We start from the raw sequence: 21,287 nt of genomic DNA, 5'->3' as shown, positions 1-21,287 counted from the left end.
GTCATGGGGTGCTGGAGCCTAGTCCTAGACCTGGTCAGGTCAATGCTTATCAAAATGTCCCTAAACCATCAGTATACCACTTTTTTATCGTTTTAACTTACTCTATAACACATATAGTACATATTCTCCACCATCTGACTTTTCATTCCATGTGCCACTTTTTGGACCACTGTCTTTTCATTAGATTTAGCAGAACTGGGTTAACCATGCTGTAGCAACACAACGAGAAAGACTCCTGCACTGTCTGTTTATCTAAAAAAAAAGTACAGATGACAGCAATCTCTGCTTCAAGTTGACGGTTCGATTATTCTTGTGTGTTTAGGCATATAGGTGTGGAGATTTAATGAAGTTTGAGGGAACAAGGCAGTGACATTTTCTAAAACTAGTCATTTTCAATGTGACAGATGACATTTAACATTTGGAAATCTAACAAGTTAACAGCATCCATATTATTCTGAAATGTGATTAGCTAGTTCTGGTACAACTTCTTTAGCAAATGACTAACAAATTTGTTTTTTTAAATCATTCTTTGAACCATCCCTTGTTTCATTAGTCCATTCTTGATCAGTTCCAGTTTTATTGAAACATACTGTTTTTCTATTTTTGTTCTTTTGCCTTTTTTTCCCCTCATTGAACTTGTCATCAGATTAAATGATCACTGATCATTCCCTTCCATCCAGCTCAGAACTGAATAGATGGGTTCTACTTTAGCCACCTTGCTTCATAGGTCCCTGAATGCACACTTTTCTCTTTCTTCTGCTAGCTGTGGGGCATCGCTTACTCAACAGTTCGCCCTTCATTCATTTCTTTTCCATGATCTTGTTTGTCTGGCCTTGCTTTAGGCGACAGCCCCTGTTCTGTTCCTGCTTTGCTCCTTCTCCCCCCTCTTTCCCTGTCAGTCTGCCTGATAGCTGGCGATGGCCATGTTGTATATCTCAAACAGAACCGAACGCCATTACTGTTTCAGCGCGTGGAGCCACCTACCCCCACCCAGGAAGGGGGTCCAGGACTTAACAACGCCCTGCCTCCACTTAATGGAACAGAGACTGTGAACAGCCTGTGAGTTCCATGTTGTTGGCATGTTTCACTTTACAGGAAGTGATTTGTTAAAAGAAAATCAGAGCAGGAAGATGTGTGTGTTGTTGTTGTGTGTGTGTGTGTGTGTGTGTGTGTCAAAGGCCGGTGGAGGGCGGGATCCCAGAAAGCAAGTCGTGGGTTACAGCTCGTGCCAGGGAGATGTCCCAGAAGGTTGGCAACTGGAGCCCTGAAGGACATGCTGAGGACAGCCTGGGAAGCATGACCAACTCACAGGTACACAACTCATACAGACATACACACACAAGCAAGACCACAATCAAAACACACACTATACTGACAAAATGCTGACCTGTTGTGTGTAAAATTTGAATCAGAAAGTATTAAATATTTCTTTTACTTTCATGTCACTGCTACTGAGCAAACTTACAAAGAACAGTAGAGGACAACTAACTGGTAAAACACACAATGATCTTTACACGGTTAAAGATTATAGTTTCATTTCCATGGACAGCAGCATCCTGCTTGGTCATAACCATTATATGTTGCATTAATTAAATGAACCTGTGGGACATCAGATTTGTGCTCCCCTTCATTGTAGATGAAACTGATAAATAAAGCAATCTGTTGTTGGTGTGGGCTTTGACTTTGTTTCATGTGTCTGTTACTTTCCACAGCCAATCTCAGAAGTATTTTCTTATTTGTCTGCTTCATAAATTGAAGCCATTAAGTGAAAAATACGGTTCAGTGCTCATCCCACGCCATCCTTATTGCATTGTTACCTAAATTTTAGATCATTCTCATTTCCTCCACTCTCTTACCTTAATTCTTCAGCAGTTAAATCTTGTTAACCTCTTCAACCTGACTCTTAACAGTCTTCTATATTTTTAAATTTTCTTACTACACCTAAATGCATTTCTGTCTTTCCTCTGTCTTCAAAGTATCCTTCTGTTTTCATATAGTTAAACATCTCTGTTTGTAGACCTCCTCGAAGTACTGACCAGTCTCACTATCAGCCAGCACCTTAACATATCCACCTTTCCACATCAGTCAGCAGAGGTCTGGAGAGGTTTGAACTTAATGACTATGCAACAGCCAAAAAGTGCCACGCCTACATTTTAAGCAGAAGTTTGGCAAAGAAAAACTTGGCCAATCCAACAGTCCTTGCTGTAAGATTCAGGTTTACTCCAAACAAGGTAGAATGCTGCATTTTTTAAATGGAAATTTGCATGGTGGTGATGCCTGGTTAACTACAGTATGTAGAAGTTAACCAGCCAAAGCAGTGATCTTTCTACATAACCTCATCTTATCCCTACAGTGTGTCAGTGCAGCAGCAGACCAGTACTATCATTTGATCATGTCCCTGTAATAGCAGTGCACGCTAACACAGATTTGATTTTGTTTGGAGAATACTTGCAGTCTTATCTTGTTTAGATCTACCCACCTCGAAACTAAAGTTACATTTAAAGAATTAAGGTAGTCCCTCATCGTGCATACGCTTACTAAATTATCCCACTACTCACATTTGTCTCCCAGAGACCGTCTGTTTTGTTTGGATAACAAACATTTCCACCTGCCCCCCTCCTTCCTGTTAGTTTTCATGGCAGCCAATCACACCATCTCCTGCTCTCCTGCTCTGTTTACAGACGGTAGAGATGAGAGAGATGGGACAGGATGGTTACTCGGATACTGAGCACTTTCCACCAATGGAAGGCCACGGCAGGGCCGCTTCCATGCCCCGCCTCCCAGGCGACAACCAAGTGAGCAGCATTCTCACCTCTCCACTGTCTTTGTATTTCCCCACATCATGTCTCGGTCCCTATCTCTTTTTATTTGGTGAGATTGCATTTGGAAAGGTCTGACTTACTTCTCGAAGAGCTGTTGCTGTGGTTACTTAAATCCAGACTTGAAAGTTTGGAGTAATATTAAGGACACAGTAAGCAATTATTTTTGCATGACTTGGTTTGCATTTCCATTGATATGCATGTTCCACAATCAAAATCACAATACTTCAAACTAAAACATGTACATTTTTGCCCAATCGTTGCCTCCGGGCTTGGTTTTAAAAGGACTGAGCAAGACTAAGTCAGACCTTTTGTCTGTTCTGATCTCTCGTTCTGTTTATGTCCTCTCATCTTCTCTGCTGCATGAAGGTTATTAATCGTGCTTGTCTTGTTTTTCATTTCAAACCTTCATTCATTTTATGTCTCATAACTCGGTGAGTGCTCAGGTTGTCATCAACGCACAACACCTTTACAAAAGCGCACATACACACAGTTCTCTGCCCCCCTCACACACATTATTTCTTCTTCATTTGTCAGGACCCTGACAAATTATTTATCCTGACTAGTTTGTGTGGTTTTACTAACCTGTGTATTCCTTCCTGTCAAAGGTCCTGACTTTGCTGAACTCATTTTGAATTTCCAGGGTTTTTATTTATATATTATTAATTTGGTTAATTTTTTTTTACATCCAGGACTGGAACGAGCATGGTGTTGAGTGTTGCAGATGTGTGTTCTTGTGTGTGCAGGTGTGTGTATGCGTTTAACATGTATGTGCTCAGCAGTTTATCTGCGCTCCGACTGTTCTTTGTGCCCTCAAAGTCACACTGGTCCTGTCACTCTGATGTCTACTGTGTGTGTGTGTTTGTGAGAATGTAAATCCATTTGTGCATGTATGTTGCTTAAATGTCGTCACTGCTGTTGTGGCTCTGTTGATTGAGTGCTCTCATGTCTGTGTAACACTGTTGTGGTGCACACCACTGCCAGTGTCCGTGGTAAGTGTTTCTCTTTCGCCTTCACTGCTGCTTTGGTGTCTAATCAGTCCTCTTCTGTCCTCCTTTTTCTTCTTTCCTCTCTTCATTGGTTCACCCCATCTCTGTCTGGGTTGAACCTCCAACCTTTTTTTTTTACTTGTTTTCCTCTGTATCCTTTCTCTATTGCATTGTGTATCAAACCATCCTTGTCTTTTTCACTCTTCTCCCTCTCCTTCTTGTTCCCTTCCTGGTTCTATGTGTTTGCTCCATGTGTGATCATACCTCTGTTGTATTTGTGGCTCTGTGTATGTCTTCTCTGTGCTCATACAGCAGCGGAGGAAAGGGAAGCACCGTGGCAGTAACCTCAGTGTATGTACCTTGTCTTCTGCGTTATCGCCTTTTCTTCCTTCCTCTTCAGTCCATTTCACCCTTGATCCCTCTTGAAAGTTTGTTTTTCCTGATTTGTTCCATCGTCATGACGTGTCTATCATTTTATAGGGAAAAGGTTTATAAGATTGTATTAAAACAGCCTCTTTTTTTAGCATGAAATCATGCACCAGCATTTTTTTCTTTTTTTACAAACTGACTTCAACACCTAATGTAACAAGTTTGGATTTGGGCTGATCTTCGCTTGTGCCCTCTCATCACCAACAGTCGTATGACTCCTTGTCTCTCTTTGCTCTGCTGCTGCTGACAGTCCTCTGTTGCTTTATGTCCTCATGCTTGTGTGCTTGACTGTAATGATGTTTTTAATGGTCCCCCATCTGCGTCCGAGTCTCCTCTCGCAATTGTTCAACTCGCATGCTATAAATTTAAGTATGTTTTAAGTGAATGTGTTTGTGTGTGAGTGTGTTTGTCTTTGAGAGATGAAGAAGAGACAGAAAATGGAGGGATTTGGGCAATCGAGTGCTTAAATAGATGTTTTATTTTTTTGTTTGTTTAGTTTTTATTCTCAGTGCTACTTCCAAAAACTTTTATTTTATATGCCCAATCCATGATTTGTCATTTAATTAGTTTAATACACAATTACTACTAAACTTGGTCAGCTCTGCTAGTTTTCATTCTCAGGTCAGCCACTTTTGGCCCCATAGGCTCTGTCCTGCTGTCTTTACTGTAAACATGAGCCCTCAGCACTGCAAAGGAAAACTCCAGCACCATATGTAGGACTCAGGACAACTCCTATGTACTTGCATGGCTGTAAGAAAAGCACGTGGAAATTGTGCCATGCCCTGGGCATTTAATGTGTGTTGAAGATGGGGAAATGTTGCAAGTTGTACTGATCCTTAAATCCTCTTTTATTCTTTTTAAAGCAAGTTACAGAAGCATGGAAGGCATGGCTGTTTGCCATCATCTCCTTTTTTCCTTCTTTATTATTCCTTATTCAGAGGTTTGCAGTTACTACAGTGTGAGCCCTGCACTAGCTTTTCAAAGCCCTGCAGTAGCCATGTTTTGTTTTTTTAGGGGAAATTATTTCTGTGGTAAATTCATTAACTTGTCCGTTTACAGTCACTAAAGCGCTAGTAAATAGGCACGTCTCTTTGATTATATGCACATCAAAGTTTTTGAGGCACATTTACATGTTAAAGGATAATGATCAGAAAAATAAAATGGTAGCATCAGATTTGATAATTACTGATGTAATCTCACCTTAACTCTTTCATGATTATTTAAACCTGTTCAGTAAAATAAATTTGTTGTTATATTTCTCAATTTTTTTATTTAGATAAACACATTTTTTAGTGCAAGATAAAATATTTTTGACACTAAACAAATTATAGTTACTTGCAATTGTGTTAAGGCCCAAGCTTGGCCAGTAGAAGTTCTGGCATTCTTTGCCTGAATTTTCATTGAGTGGAATAGTTTTTAAATTGGTAAAATAGCAGCATTAATAATGTGAAAATGTATGCTTTGGAATAAGCTGTCAGAGGAAGGCCGGTGGAGAGCTCACATAGAAACAAATTAAATTTGCACACATGCACACACATGCACATCGTCTCTAACCCCATTGCTCACAGAAAATAGCAACGCAGCCGTCAAAGGAAATGCCTTTCCCTCCATCCCTTGGTGGTTTCTGTCTTTTTCTCTCTTAGACTATCAGTGACAGCAGCCCCATGAAACGCTCCGCCTCATCATTGGGCCACAGCAGGTCTGGTCGGGGCCACAGAGACAAAGGAGGGCCAGATGATTACAACATGGAGCGTGCAATACCAGAGGAAGGGAGGGCTTCCCGACATGGACACCGGCGAAAAGACCGGAGTCATCGGGCATCTGAGAGATCCCTATCTCGCTACAATGAAGCTGACACAGGTTGGAAAATCAGATTTACAAAGGATATTTTGATAGTTGCTGTATAAACAATCAGCACATTTTACCAAAACCAGAAAATAAAAGATTATTTGTTGCTTTTAAGTTTTAAATCATAATGTCTGTTTTTGACACACTAAACCCCAATATTAACTCTATCATCAGGCCTGGGCACAGACCTGAGTACAACCACTCAGTCAGGCGACCTCACATCAAAAGAGAAGGACCGTGACCGAGACCGAGACCGAGACCGGGGCCGGTCCAAAGATCGTAAACACCACCACCATCGCCACCACCACCACGGCTCTGTGGACAAGGAGCACTATGTAGCAGATAGAGGGGGCGAGTATGGACACAGACACTCCAGAGAGAGAGAGCTCGACCGGGACAGAGAAAGGGAGAGGGACCGGCGCTGGTCGCGATCGCCCAGTGAGGGCCGCGAGTGCATCACACACAGACAGGTAGGCTTCTGGGTCATTTTGTGCATGCTGTAGCACAAGTGAAACAACATGCACTGAGATCCTTTTTGTATATATATATATATATATATATATATATATATATATATATATATATATATATATATATATATATATATATTTTATAGACAGACAGACAGTCAGTCAGTCAGACAGACAGACAGACAGACAGATAGACAGATCGATAGATAGATAGATAGATAGATAGATAGATAGATAGATAGATAGATAGATAGATAGATAGATAGATAGATAGATAGATAGATAGATAGATATCATACTTTTTAGTAGTGGTCTGGACCCTTTTAATTTTGGTATTACAGTTCAGGGCCTTTGATTTGATGGTAGTTCACTGTTAAACAGGTTACAAGCAATAGAACATATAATTACATAATAACTGTATATCTAAGTTATTTCCTCTTTGATATCTATATCCGTTTATTTCCTGCTGCTGTCAAATTAGAGGCCACTGTTGTGTTTAAATACTTGCTATAGATTGTACATTTTATCTTCATTCACATATAGGCATATAATCAAAAGTATGAAACTTGTGTTTGGTTGAATATTTGGTTGATAACAACTGGTGTTGTGTTATATATTAATGGATAGCCTAATTAGTCACCTTTACAAAGACATATAACTTGTAAAGATTGTGCTACTGCTGGATGAGAAATACAACCAAAGGTGTGGCCAGTGTGCCAGTTACAGTTGACTGAATGGCACCTAAGTGATAGACATATCAGAATGAGATTCTGGAGCCAGTGGTGATTCAATATCTGCAGAATCTATGATTAAACTCCATCCTTCACTATGAAAACGCTTTCCCCCACCCAGGCCAGGATCATCACAAGAGTACCAACAGAATTTGGCAGAGGAGAGGATGGAATGACCTGCTGGAGTCCAGACCTAAACCCAGTTGAAAACTTGTAGGATCAGCTTGGGGGTGCTGTATGTGTTAGTGACCAACAGAGTCACACTGGTTGCTATCCCACTGAAAAATGTGTGCAGGCTGGTGAACAGCATGAGGAGGAGGTGTCAGGCTTTTGTAGTAGCGTATGGATCTTCCACACACTACTGAGGTCTCTGACAGTGGAAAATGAATAAAGTGGATAAATATGTGTTGTTGTTTTTTTCTTATTACTATGGGGGAGTGCAATCATTCCATCCACCAAGCAACTCAAAACAAAGAGGACAAAATTGCAGGGGATTTTAGAAAAAATTGGGGAGGCACTACCCACATATTTAACTGAGATGCTCATTCCACAGAAGCACAATTCTTACAAGTTGTACCTCATTCTAAAGATGACTAATCAGGCTTTCCTACAATATATAATAAAGGCAAGGCAAGTTTATTTATATAGCACATTTCAAGTACAAGACAATTTAAGGGGCTTTATAGAAAATATTAAAAGCATTATGCCAGGGTGCAGCAAACAATAAAAGTACATTTAAAAACAAACTTTTAAAAGAAATAAAAAGAATAAAAAAAACAGAAAAAGCTTAAATAAAACAGATAATATGCTAGAAAGAAATGTTCCAGTGTGAGGAATTTAACAGTTTTGATTAAAAGGCGGCAAAGAGAAAAGTTTTTAATACTGATTTAAAACTGCTGAGTTTCAAAAGATTTGGTGTTTTATGGGAGTTTGTTCCACGTGATCCATCCGCTGCCTCTCCATGTTCAATAATCACATGTTTAATAATTAACGCCAACTCACATTATTCAAGGAGAGAAATAATCAACCAAACACACATTTCTCTACTTTTTGTGTTTAGCTTATATGACTCAAATCACTAACAAATGCATTGATATGAGTATAATAATGTAAATAAAAAAGGAAATTATCATACCATTATTACATTATTATACCAAACAAATATGCATTAAAATGTATATTTGAGTACATTATCCCTGTGACCAGGTGCCCCTGTTTTTAAACCCCCATGTTCTGTCATGTCCCACCAGTTAGCTCTCTTCTGTGGCAACCTTTTTCTAAACATGTCACATTTTAGATCTAATCTAGATTATCTTTGCTCTTTTTTAAGTTTGTTATAACTCTTTAAGAAGCAAGAAGAAAGTTTTTATTTTAGTTTTTTGGCTTTTTTATATAAAAGATTACTTTTTAAGCTGGTATTGGAAGCATATCACACAGCTCATGTATGTTTTGTCAGCATATTTACCCTGGAAAGCAAAGCTTTAACCTTTTTTCTCCTTTCGTCTTTTATTTTCTTTCCTCTGCGTGACATGTTGCTTCTCTCTGTATGGTGCTGTTTGGAATCTCATCCTTTTAATCCTCATCCTCTATTCTGCTCCTATTACTGCTCATTTCATTCATACATTTCTCTCCTCCACCTACATTATAACTGGTGTTTTTACTCTCACTGTGGCTGTGGTTCTTGTTCTTGTCTTCTCTTGCTTTTCTCTCTCTGGACTCCTCTGTCTGTTTTTGTTCTTTTTTTTTGCTATACTTTGTCACTACATACATTCACTACTTTACACATTTTGTCTTTGAATTCGTGGTTCGTTCTTTTTATTTGCTTTATTTCACTTTTTGTGTAGGGCAGTAGTTCGGTCAGCGGAAGCCCCGTCCCCTCCACCTCGGGGACCAGTACACCACGGCGAGGTCGGCGGCAGCTGCCTCAGACACCTGCAACACCTAGACCCCATGTTACATACTCTCCTGTAGTCCGTAAGGCCATGCCTGCACCTCCTGGGGGGCCACAGAGCAGACCCCCAGTCCCAGCCCCTCGCCACTTTTCTCCAGAGCCTCCCCAAGGCCAGGGTCCTCCCCCTGCTGGCCTTCCATTGGCCCACCACGGCCCGCCTCGTCAGGGACATCATCCCCCACCTCGTTGGGGAGACACAAGCGGAGGAGGTGGTTCTATGGAGGGGGATGGCTGCTTCTACAACCAGGAATACCAGGACTATGAACCCCACCATGAACCACCTGCGTATGAGCCAAGCCCCATGCAGGGTGGCAACCCCCATCCCCACGCTCTGGCCAACCACCCACTGCCACCTCCCACACAACAACAGTCTCATAACCCTCATCCTCTTCCTCCTCCTCAGCCTCACCCTGTAAACAACCCCCACCTGCAGCCCACTCGTACTTCACCAAGGACTGCCCACCATGCACCTCCTCCCACCACTGCCCTGACTGGGCCTGTGCAGAGCCAGGTTCAGCCAGCTGCCCAGCGCCGCCTACCCAATGGCTACCGGTCTTCATCGCCTTCCACACACCTCCACGGTCCCCCCCATACTGGACCTCACAAGGTTCCCCCTCCAGCTGGGCATCCAAGAGGTCCCCGCAAGGGCCTGCATGAACCCTACAGTGAGACAGAGGAAGACGATTGGTGCTAGCCTCTGGGGATGGGGGAGGGACAAAAAAAGAGGAAAAAATGACTGATAACTGGACTGAAAGAAAATAGAAAGTTCTGAGCCAGAGCAGTGACTGCCAAGGGAAACCACAACTTTTCTTTCTTGTCTGTTCATTGTTTTTCCTCTCCTCCACTACTTGGTGTCCCAGGGATGCTGGGCTAGATGAAAGGATAGGTATCAGGATGGAGCAAAAATGCTGAGGCAGAATTTGGAGAAACAAGTAGAGCAAGAGAAGGTATCAAACAGCCGGTGTGTTCTGCTTGCATTGTTGTTGATCATCTCATGATGCCAAAAGAAACCAAGCTCAAATTCCAGCTTTTAAGGTTGGCAGGAGGAGTGAAGGACACTACTCTTTGTGTCTTAATTTATGCCTCTGGCAATGAGCTATAGCCACTTACAAGATGTCAAGAGTTGCGACTCGATTAAAGACACTTTGAAGTCAGAGACAAAGGAGCAACTTTTTCTTTTTTCTTTTTCTTTTTTTTCTTTTTTTAAGGCTAACTTCTGTTAAGTTAGCAGCAAAAAAAAAAAAAAAAAATCAAATCCAACCCTCCCAGCCACCAGTTGAATATTGATGAGTTTTATCATCTGTATTTTTAAATAAGAACTGACAAGGAGCCGTCTACCTGTATGAGGTAAGAAGGCTAAGTGGGTGGGAGAGTTGGGGGAGTGTTGCAGGGGGGTTGACAAGTCCCTCTGTAGAAATCTAGAGGGCAGGATAGGTTTGTTGGGGATGTTTAACACACTCCTCCTGCAGACAAACATTTCAGCCAACCTCAACCTCTGACCTTTAAAAGAAGAAAAAAAAAGTGGAGTTGGGTTTCACAAACAAACAAACAAACAAACAAACCGATAACTGTTTTCTGCAGTATTTGTTGATCTACTCCTGCAGCTGCTTCTTCCTCCTCCTCCTCTTCTGCTTCTTCAAAACATCGAAGCTTGAATCTTCTGTTGCACCCCACGCAGCTTCGTTTTTTTTAGACTTGCGGAGTTGTACACCCAATGGAATCCTGCATGAATGATATAAAAGAATACTAATAATAGCAGCAATGAGAATTTACTATCTGTGGAGGGAATTTCTCCTCTGCCCTTTCTGTTGTGGTCTATAGGGTTTCTCTCTTTTTATTCAAAATGCTTTCTGTTTCTCTCTTTGTGCTCTGAATGACATTCCTCTCTCTGTACCTTGATTTACACACACAAAAAAAAAAAAAAAAAAAAAAATAAAAAGACAGAGGGCTATGGGGGGGTGGTTGGATAGTTAGTGTATGTTTATCTAGGTGAAACAAATCACTTACTTTTTGCTTGCTTGTCTACTGTCTGTTCCGTGCCAAATGCCTGCCACTGACACAGCTGGAATTGCACATATTTTTAGTGAAAGTAATTTTTTGTAACCAAGAGCATAAGGTGAAAAAGATATAATGGGTAGCAGGGTATAAATGTGGATTAAAAAAAAAAGAAAGTGGTGTTAGTACTGGTGGAATCTGACAAATCAGTAACATCTCAAAGTCTTCCAGGGTTTGGGGTTTAAACAGGCATCAGAGAAGAAGAGACCAATAGAAAGGTGTAGAAAGGAGAGAAACTCTTCATCTTTGTTTTCTTTGTCACTGAAGGTCATAATGGATAACCTAATAATGTAATTACATGTAATGACTGTGGTGATCGAGAAAGATTTTTTATATATTTTTTGTTGATATTTAAGCTCAGCTTGTCATTTTTCCAACCCTCAACACTTTGTGGGGATAAGATTTATCAGAAGTTTATCAGAAGTTAAACAAGGTAATAGGTGTCTTACTTTTGAAGATTAATTAGATATAGCAAGGGTTCTACCAGGCTCAGTGTACAAATGGATGAATCCACACTCAGACATGACAACACAGAGATAAGCTACCAGTTGTGGCCTGCAGATGGCGCCGTATAACAGTGTGGTAGCAAGAGTTAAGCACACTCCTCACTTGTAAACATAGGTGAGTGAATTGCACTGCAGAGGGGTTGGAAGAAAGATATCTGAGTTTTGCCATGCTCCTGGAAATCACTTGTACTCTGTGTGTTTCACTCCTGTGTAACTTTTATTTCTGTTGGTGTGTTTCTCTGTGTGCCTCAAACTAACACTGGTCACTAACACACACCACTGTCAGCCCCAACATTACTGTTGACATTTTTAGTTGACCTACATTTTACCTGGAGGCCTATCACATGTTGACCAGAGAATGCATTGAAAAAAAAGAAATGGAAAAAACTGCCTATTAGTGTCTTTCCAGCCTTAGTGGAATGTCACAGACAAGTATTCACATCACTACACTTAAAATCAGAAAGCACACAAAGTATGTAGCTCCTGGTTGTGTGTGTGTGTAAGTGGGTTTTTGCGTGTATGTATGTACACTGGTAAATATGTTTATGGATTTTTTTCTGCTGACTTTGTTTTCTATTCTTTGTCTCCAGAAATCCTTTTTTTTAAATTTCTGTCATATTGTTTCATCCATATCCAATTGTATATTTGTGGGTGCATGTGTGTGTGTGAGAGTGTATGAAACATGCAAAGGCCCAAACTTTCACTTTCCATCTTTGTGTAAATGCTGCAGTAAAATCCACTAACACGCTGATTAACCACACAAAGTCTTCAAAAAGCAATGTAAAGTCGCTACAGGAAAAAAAATAGTCTTTTTTTATTATTTTTGATTGTTTGTTTTGCTTTAATTTATTAATTTATTTTTTAAGTACAAAAGATTTTAAAAGATTTTAAAAAAAAATTCTAGTTCCAGAAATGCATGTGCTATGTGCATGCCACACCGTGGGTTTAACGTCATCTTCAGGACATAAAAAGAAAAAGCACATTAATTAATTCAGAGGAATAGAAGAAAAAAAAAGATATATAAATAGATAGATGTTTTTAAAAAAATAAAAAAAAACTGTTTCCTTTTTCCTTCTATTTTTGAGAACAAAAAAAGTAAAAATGACAAAAAAAAAAAAGAAGTCTAAAGAGTAAAAACACAGAGAAGACTTTGTCGCGAGTCAAAGTCTTGTTTCTTTTCTTCTGTTACATGGGGTTGAGACACAACACATCCATGTTCAGGACACCACAAAAAAGAACTGTTTTTAATGGAAAAAAAAACTGAAAAAAGAAAATATACAGTTCAGAAGATGGTGTATCCCCTTTCTACTTTGTGTGAGGGTCAGACGGTGCAGGAGCTAGCCAAATCTGTTGATGTACTCGTTCTAACTGGCTGTTGGACCTTTGATCTCTCACTCACTCCTTCTTTTTCTCTCTAACTCTTTCTCTCTCACACTCTAACCTGTCGCACTCTCAGCCAGTCTCACCGCTGTTTCTACCAGTGCATTTTGTAATTCCAAACAGAACTCTTCCTAAAGAATAAAATCCAGAGAGAATGCACACCGCTTTGCCTTTTTTTTCCTCTCTTGTTTACAGTTATACTCTGGTCTTTTTACCTTTTGTGTTTTGTGTGTGAATTTATGTACATTGTTTGTATTGTAAAGTTCAGAGATGCTCTGGCACATTGTTCTGGTGATTTGCTGAAACAGGTTTCCCTCAAGAATTTCCCTGTATTTAGCACCATCCATCATCTCCTTAATTATGATCATTTTTTTATGTCCATACTGATGAAACGCATCTCCACAGCATGATGCTGCCACCTTCATGCTTCACTGTGGGGTATGGTGCTCTTGGGGTGATGATGTGCTGAGTTGCTTTCCGACTGTTTGCCTTGATGGCCAGAAAGTTACATTTTAGTCTCATCTGATCAGAGGATCCTCTTTTACACATTTTGGGTGTCCCACATGCCTTTTGACAAATTATTCTGTGAAGTTCTTTTTTACTCTTTTTTTTTCCTGTCTACTCCTTAATAAAACTTCAGTTCTGTAGAGTAACTTATAGTGGTCTTAGGTACAGATACATCAATGCAGGCTGGGAAATTTTCCAGGGTTACATTTGGTCTCTTTATTGTCTCTTATAAATGCCCTCCTTGCCCAGTCTGTGACCTTTGATAGATGCCCATCTTTGAGCAGCTTTGTTGTACCATACTCTTTCCCTTTTGTGATGATGAATTTAATGCTTTGTCACTTGCAAGTCACTTTACATTTCTCATCTGTGTATGCACATAATATTGTGTAATGCATTAGGTCTCAATACTAATACTAAGGGTATAGTCAAATAGTCAAAAAAAAGAAAAGATTACCTCCTTTCATCTTTCACTAAGCTTTTTTTTCATGACTTCATTTGAAGACACCAAAGGTTTAAAGAGAGTTAATAGGAGAAATTCAGGACTTGGAGAAAAAGTTGGACTGTTTCCCATGCTAAAAGAGAACTTAAAGGAAGTGTTGGAGCTTCTTTCTGTAATTTTGAATTAATTTAAACAGTTCTTATCGTGGTACTCTGACTTCCAGGTCATCTCATTTAATTAGCAAGGTCTTTAAGAAAAACAAATTTGACTGTAGCCCATCAGTGTGTGTAAGGAAATCATAGTTCACCTGAATCTGTGCAGAAATGGATTAGTCTCATCTTCTATACACCCACACTTAGCCACTTAGTGTCAATACAAAGCACTTTGTGAACGTTGATGTTGAATGTTGAACTAGTTGCCAAGACAACAACAAAAAAGTTAGATTAAGACAAGATATGTTTCTTAAAGTTTTCACACACTGCACTGCAATTTTTGTTTTAACGCTGTCTTCAACAGATACAAATGGAATCGGTTAGACATTCGAGTATCACTAGTACTGTTTACATTTGCTGTACTCTGTGAGGGATCACAGTCATCAGTGCCAGTTATCTCCTCCGCACTCTGAAAGGTCAAGTTTGTGTTGAAAGACTAACATTTGCAGGGGAGTGCCTATTTCTGGCCCTGTTATGAGTCTATGCAACAGTTATAAATGACGCCTCTGTTTATTCAGCAAACTGCACAGTTTGTACAAATCGCTCTACTGGAAAGCAGTCAACTCCCATCCCTGACGTCTACCTTTTGAGGTAAGTAAAATTCACCATCCTCACATAAAACTACTCCACTGAAACGTCACTGACAGTCATATATTCACTTTCTCTTAAGTGCAGTGGAACACGCGATTAACAGAACATTGTCTTATCTTTCCTGTTCACATCTTCTGTTAACATGCGACTGAGGTGATTGGATTAAAAAGGGACAGCTCTAAATACTACTATTTATTCTGGCATCTAGCATTTTTTTAGAGTTAATTGTTGTTGCATTGCTATTCAGAATGATCACCAAGGTAGTTGTAAGCAATTACAGCTGTGCAATGGTGAGTTAGACCCCAAAGCTCTGGTTAGGGGTGTTACTGCATTGGCATTATGAGCAAGAACTTGACATTTAAACAGAATTATGAGCCAGAAAGCCCTGACTCGTTGAGTTTTGCAGAACCAACAGAGTCCCACGCTGTTGGACCCCACTTAAATACATTTCACAAGTTGGGGACCTAACACACTAAACTGATAATCGAGCTTGTTACATCAGTCATACATGCTGAGATTATTTGAACTGTTTTATTTAAAACATTTTTTATTCTAACTTAAGCAGAACACTTGTCATGGTTATTTCCTAAAAACAAGCAACACTTTTTCAGGATTAATGCCTCAGAAAAACATAAATATACAAATGAAATCATTTGACGCGTTGGCTTGGCTTTGAAATGTGGATTTTGACTAGTCTATACAAACTAAAATACACTAACCTGGTATATCTATATATATATATATAACTAGTCTGGAAACAGAAAACTTTGTACATATATATTGCTTTGTTTATGTTTTTTTATTGATTTTTTATATTCCATTGCACAGATTTAGATTAGACTTCCATCCTCGCTGGAGTCTTTGTGGTGTTTTTATCACCCAGATAGAGATAGTATAAGGTGGCATAGCAGGGGACGATTTGCTGCTTCTGGTTATTCACATTGGTTTTTAATAAAATGTATTTTAAAGAAGGTACTTGTGAATCTATCTCTCATCTGCTCCGTATATAAACATGCAGCTTACACCACAAGGTTATAAGTCAGCCAAGTTTGATCACGATCCAACATTATATTCATTTAATGGATAACAAATATTCATTTGTTTTAGCCACCAAATTCATATGCTACCTATTCTTTTTTCTTACTTTTATCAAAGCTTTTTTGCAAGAAACCCAGGCTAATGTCAAATTGGTAGGACCTTGAAATGTTCAAAACTTCGTAGTGATAGTAAGAAGCCACACGTTAAAATGGAGAAAATTGTTAATGTGGTGCATTTAAATCATGATTTAATCATCTTAGCCAAACTGATTCAAATTGAAGTGAAACTTTCTCGTGACACAGTTTTGAAAAGCATGTAATGCTTTAGTATGCATAAGATGTGAATCCGTCAGCATTTTCATTCACAGTGAGCTTGCATGAGAAAGAACTGTTTGCGATAAAGTCAACAGAAATGACTGAATGTGTGCACTTTACAAGAGAAATGTATGCGAATGTGTGTGTGTGTGTGTAATGTGTATGACCAGACGGCTTCAGACACTCCTTCCAGGCCTGTGTGTACACAGGCAGGGTGCTCTGGTTTCAGCCGGAAGAATGAGCGTTCAGATGGGGCCTCATGGGGCTCACACAGGCACTTCCCCCCACATTCCTTCTTGTTTTCTTGGATGACCCCCTTCCCCCAAATCAAACATACACAGCCACCAGTGAATCCCCCCATACAAGCTGCAGGGAGCTCACTTTTACACACTTTCCTTATTTAGGCTGCTGTCTTAACACAGAACATTTAATTTCATCAATAAACTTGTGTTTTAAAAAAAGGTGTTCATCACAAAGGGGTCACTGCAAAACAAATACAACACTAAATTCAGGTTTACTCAGATTTGTCAAAGTAATTTTTTTTTTCCTTTTGTGTGTGTGTAGTCTACATCTAACCAATCCTGTGACTTCAAATTGAAGCCATAGCCTACTAGGAGAGGAACAAGACCCCCATTGTCTCCAGTGTTTTGTCAGTCGGGCTTTATGGTTTCTCCCCCTTATTCTTTGCACCACAATATTCTGAATTGTCCCCGCTTTTGTTTTGCAGATCAGTGTGGGGGAAGGAAGCTAACTTCTTAATACCCAAGTTTCATGTCCAAACACACCCACACTCCACTTTCACAGGGGTTGACTCACACTAGGCACCCTCCCCCTCTCCACACACAGTATAATTATAATAGGGTTATTAAAACTGTATGTTTTGTGTCTGTCTTTGAAAACCACACCACAAAATCAGCTTAAGTACAAAAATGTTTAATAAATACTGAGGTAGTTGTAGTCACTAAATGTATTACACTTAAAAAAAACATCTCCCATCTTCAGTCAACACGCTGTTACACTTGCTGCATGGTGCAACTACAGTTCATACACTTGTGGAAATGTTCATGAAAGGTAGCAGCTCCATGTAGTTCCATCTTTTGGCCAGCTGAAGTTACAATGAGGCCTGAAGTCACTGGGACTCACCAGCTGTTTCCTTGATAGCTGGTAACAAGCCCAGGCAGATCACAGTCAAGTCTGGGGCGTTTGGACCACACTTTTCCTGGAGTTAATCCAAGCTCAGACCCGGGCTCCCATCCGGTGGTGTGGAAAACTTCCATCTCCGCAGAGTCTCAACACGCTGCTATGACTGTCTGTAGGGGGATGGGAGTTTGCGGTGGTCCCAGATTACTACTACACTTCACATAGTCCAACACGGAATTAACATGGAGCTGTTGAGGGCTACTTCCATGTTCAAGTTTTGCCTTCTTGCAGGGCAGGAAGTCCGGCTCAGCCGAAGCTTTGCCTCGTCTTTTCCGCGTGTTCTGCGTCGGTCCACAGACTCGCAGGTTCTCCTTGTTTTCCCCGCTGCTTTGACTGTGTGCGTCAGCGGGCAGGTGAGGTGAAGTCTGCCCGGTGAGAAGAGAGGCAGAATGCTGGAGCCCCGGAGCGCCACTTGGCTCGGTGGTCATCTCAGCCGCGGGTTGTTGTTGTTCAGCCTCCACCGGAACATTCTCTACCGTCGTCTGGGCCGCGTGATAGATATCCCTTGCGGATTTCATCACCAGAGTCAGAAGAAGGCTCCGGTGGAGACGGAGACCCCCTCGCTGTGTGCGGGAGCTGTACAGTTTCCCCAGAGCCACGACCATGATCCTCTTGGCCTCAGCGCTGACCTCCATGTCACAGTTTGTTTTGAAACTGGTCCAGGATAAATAATCACAGGTTTAGCAGTTCTATAATCCCGTCTCTCCCCAATGACTTCACGCGCAGACACAATACGGACCGCGTGCGGGACAAATACTTATCACCTCCTTGACGTCACTCTCACTGCGTCATACGACGCAGTCCCGCCCATTGGCCTTCTATTTCAAACAGCCGTGGAGCAGCTGGCGCTTGTCTGATCTGCCAAAGTGGAGTATGCACGTGTAGATTCATTATTAACTCAAACTCAAGTCATAAGATCAAATAATAAATCTGCACACAGGAAGCAGGAAACGTTGGAAAACACTGAAAAACGCAGGAGTAGAGATCAAACTCTGAATGGAGACTTGAATATCATCCTCATTTTTTAAAAACACACCTGAATTATGCACAATGATAATTTGTGATTTAATTCTTATTTATCTTCGATACATTTTATCGGTTAACATGTCTAACCAGCAAGTGGAACAAATCTTTATGGCTTTAGATGTTAACTACACACAGGTAAACACATGTAGATAGCTTTAAACTTGGGACTTTGAGCTCTGGCGTAATCCTGAATTTTATAATAATGCATTTTATTATTTTACAATGGTAGATGCATTTGGCAGCTGTTAAAGCTCAGTTTTACTACTGTGATTGCACCTTTAAAGTCCCATTAGATTGAGAGTTTTGTACATAAAGATACTCAGATAAAGAAGTTGCTATACAACTGTCCCACAAAATATCAAATACAGAAAGAATAAAGAAAGGAAGATATTACAACTTGATAAATTAGGTATTTATTGGTGTTGTATTATACATTGTTGGAAAGTCTTATTAGTCACCTTTACAGTGAGTTAGGAGTTTGTAAAGAACATGCTTCTGTGGAATGAGCAACAGAGTTAGTCATGTGCCTCCAAAAAATTGCCAAAATCCCCTGAAATATTTTCCTGTTGGTGTTCATTCTTGTTTTGAGATTCTAGCGCTGCTATGTGTGTCAGTTACAAATGACTGGTACCTGTTTGGCAGCTAATATATATTCAGACATTTTGGTCAAAGATTCTGGAGCCAGTGATGATCCCATATCACCAGAAGCTGGGACCTAACTGTAGGACGACAACACTCTCCCCCACAGAGTCAAAATATTAGGAACCTCTTCCAGAATCTGGGAGTAGAGAGGATTGAATGACCTGAGTCCAGACCTAAACCCCATAGAACACTTGTGATATCAGTTTGGGCATGCCTCATACCAAAGTGACCAACACAACCACTCTGGTTGACCTTAACTTGATTGAGAAATGGGATGCTATTCCATAGCACAATGTGACCAGACTGGTGACCAGCATGAGGAGAAAGTGCCAAGCTGGTGTGACTGTGCATGGTTCTTCCACATCATGTTACTGTAGTGTCTAATGGTATAAGATGAAGCATAAAAATATGTGTTTTTTTTTTTTTTTTTTTTTGTAATTATTATTACTGTAGGAGAGTGTAATCATCCAACTCATCAAGCAACTCAAAACAAGAGTGAATACTAACAGGAGAATATTGCAGGGGATTTTGCCACATTACTGGGGGTGCTACCAATAATTTTAACTGTGGGTGTGTGCTCATTCCACAAAAATATACCTTTAGCTACATGCTTTTTTTTAAAGCTTCAATTCAAAAACGCTTATTGTGTTTTTAAAAATAAGTATAAACCTAATTTAAAGGGCTGGGTGTGATAGGACACATTTAAGCTACTTTATGAGGAGTTTATTTTCAGTTCACCTAACAGTTCTCATTTTCTTTCTTTCTCATTTTCTGTAAATATACAGGCGTTCTTATATATTTTACATATGTATTATCTTCATTTTTTTACTTATTGATGTGTGCATGTCATATTTCTATTTTCTTTTTAATGTGTGCTTAAGCCGAGAGACTCCTCAAAATTTCATTATGCTTGTATGACAAAAAAGATCTTGAATCAGAATGAATAGATTAAAATGCATCTGATAGTTCACAGGTTTGCAACCATTTAATATTTACTGACAACATGAACAAATGCTAGTGTATTTATTAAGCAGGAGGTGAAAAGCTCTGATGTGTGGAAGGTATTTCTGTCTATTTTAAGCCTTCCTCAGACTAAATGCCATTCCACTCCTGTATCTGGAGCAGTCAAGAAGACTATACTGCTGTCTGAGCTCTCCTCTTTTCTCACCCATCCCCCAGTGTGCTGCTTCCTTTAGCAGGAAACAAGGAGGAGGGGTGGAGGTTAACAGACAGATGCCCATATTAAGCACATCCTGCTCTTGTGGCCTGTCTGAGGAAAACCCATGACGTGTGTGGGAGCCCTTGCTTCCTGGGGCCATTTAAAGCAACAGTAGTGAGGGTTACGTCAGCCTACTTCCCTGAGACCATATTTGGGCACAGAAATCTGTGGACTGACTTTGATCACAATCTGGACAGTACTTCCCAATTTCATGAAAGTTATAAGGGCTCCACTGTCTACTAATATAGCTATAAAAACATATAAAACTCACTCACTTAAAAGATTGTGGTACCAACAAATTTTAGTTCTTAAAAGGAAAAAAGGAAGTGAGTTTTTTACTCTTTCATTCTTTTCCAGGCTTCTCTTACATACAAAGGAATTTGTGGTATGCAGGCAGTTGTCTCTCTTGTGAATGTAGTTTAAACATGGCATTAGGGGCAGAGGAAAACTGCTCAGTGTTTGCAACTTATAAACCTGCTATAACTTCTGTGTAGAATAATTTGTAGAATAAGTATATAGGTACAATATATAAAAAATTATGAAAAAACACATTGATAGCTTAATGACAAAAACTAAACCACGTTTGTGCCTTTAACATGTGTTGAGCCTTTTAAAGACACACGTTTGATTTTGCTATAGCACCCAATGGTATCTTTGTTGAAGTCTTAGTACACTCAATTTTGAATCCCTGCAGCTTGTTTTTCTCACAGAGGGTACTTTGCTTCATTTTTGGTGTTTCAACATCCTAGTGTAGAAAAAGATCAATGGCGCCCTCCTGTGGTCACTTTTTGGGACTGAACCTAAAGAATACTGATAAGGTTGGAGCCCTTTTAAAGTTCCACATTTTAAAAATATAAATATGAAGATATTCAGGTTTTTGTATGGTGTCGGAATGTGCCTAAATGCACTATAATCTTTACA

The 21,287-nt window shown here is 40.0% G+C and overlaps 2 protein-coding genes across 2 annotated transcripts in view; one reads left to right on the top strand and one right to left on the bottom strand.

Annotated features, from left to right (window-relative positions):
* Window positions 1-12,625, top strand: part of cacna1aa (calcium channel, voltage-dependent, P/Q type, alpha 1A subunit, a) — a 79,871-nt gene extending 67,246 nt beyond the window's left edge. The window contains exons 44-49 of the mRNA XM_041973313.1: window positions 944-1,059; window positions 1,179-1,311; window positions 2,682-2,795; window positions 5,881-6,097; window positions 6,260-6,555; window positions 9,131-12,625. Of these exons, the coding sequence (XP_041829247.1) occupies window positions 944-1,059; window positions 1,179-1,311; window positions 2,682-2,795; window positions 5,881-6,097; window positions 6,260-6,555; window positions 9,131-9,931 (1,677 nt within the window). The 3' untranslated portion in view covers window positions 9,932-12,625. The remainder of the gene's footprint in view (window positions 1-943; window positions 1,060-1,178; window positions 1,312-2,681; window positions 2,796-5,880; window positions 6,098-6,259; window positions 6,556-9,130) is intronic.
* Window positions 12,626-17,196: 4,571 nt separating this feature from the next.
* On the bottom strand, window positions 17,197-18,220 carry ier2a (immediate early response 2a). The gene has a single exon (XM_041973302.1). It carries the CDS (start codon window positions 18,112-18,114, stop codon window positions 17,569-17,571), a length of 546 nt encoding a protein of 181 aa, XP_041829236.1. The 5' UTR covers window positions 18,115-18,220; the 3' UTR covers window positions 17,197-17,568.
* Window positions 18,221-21,287: the final 3,067 nt, after the last annotated feature.

Source organism: Melanotaenia boesemani, chromosome 2 (assembly GCF_017639745.1).
Source record: "Melanotaenia boesemani isolate fMelBoe1 chromosome 2, fMelBoe1.pri, whole genome shotgun sequence".
NCBI lineage: Eukaryota > Metazoa > Chordata > Actinopteri > Atheriniformes > Melanotaeniidae > Melanotaenia > Melanotaenia boesemani.
The sequence above is the reverse complement of the archived record's forward strand: the minus strand, read 5'-3'. Positions and strand labels throughout refer to the sequence as shown.

Coding starts and splice junctions, on each gene's coding strand:
- ier2a (XM_041973302.1), bottom strand. CDS start 18,114: ATGGAGGTCAGCGCTGAGGCCAAGAGGATCATGGTCGTGGCTCTGGGG.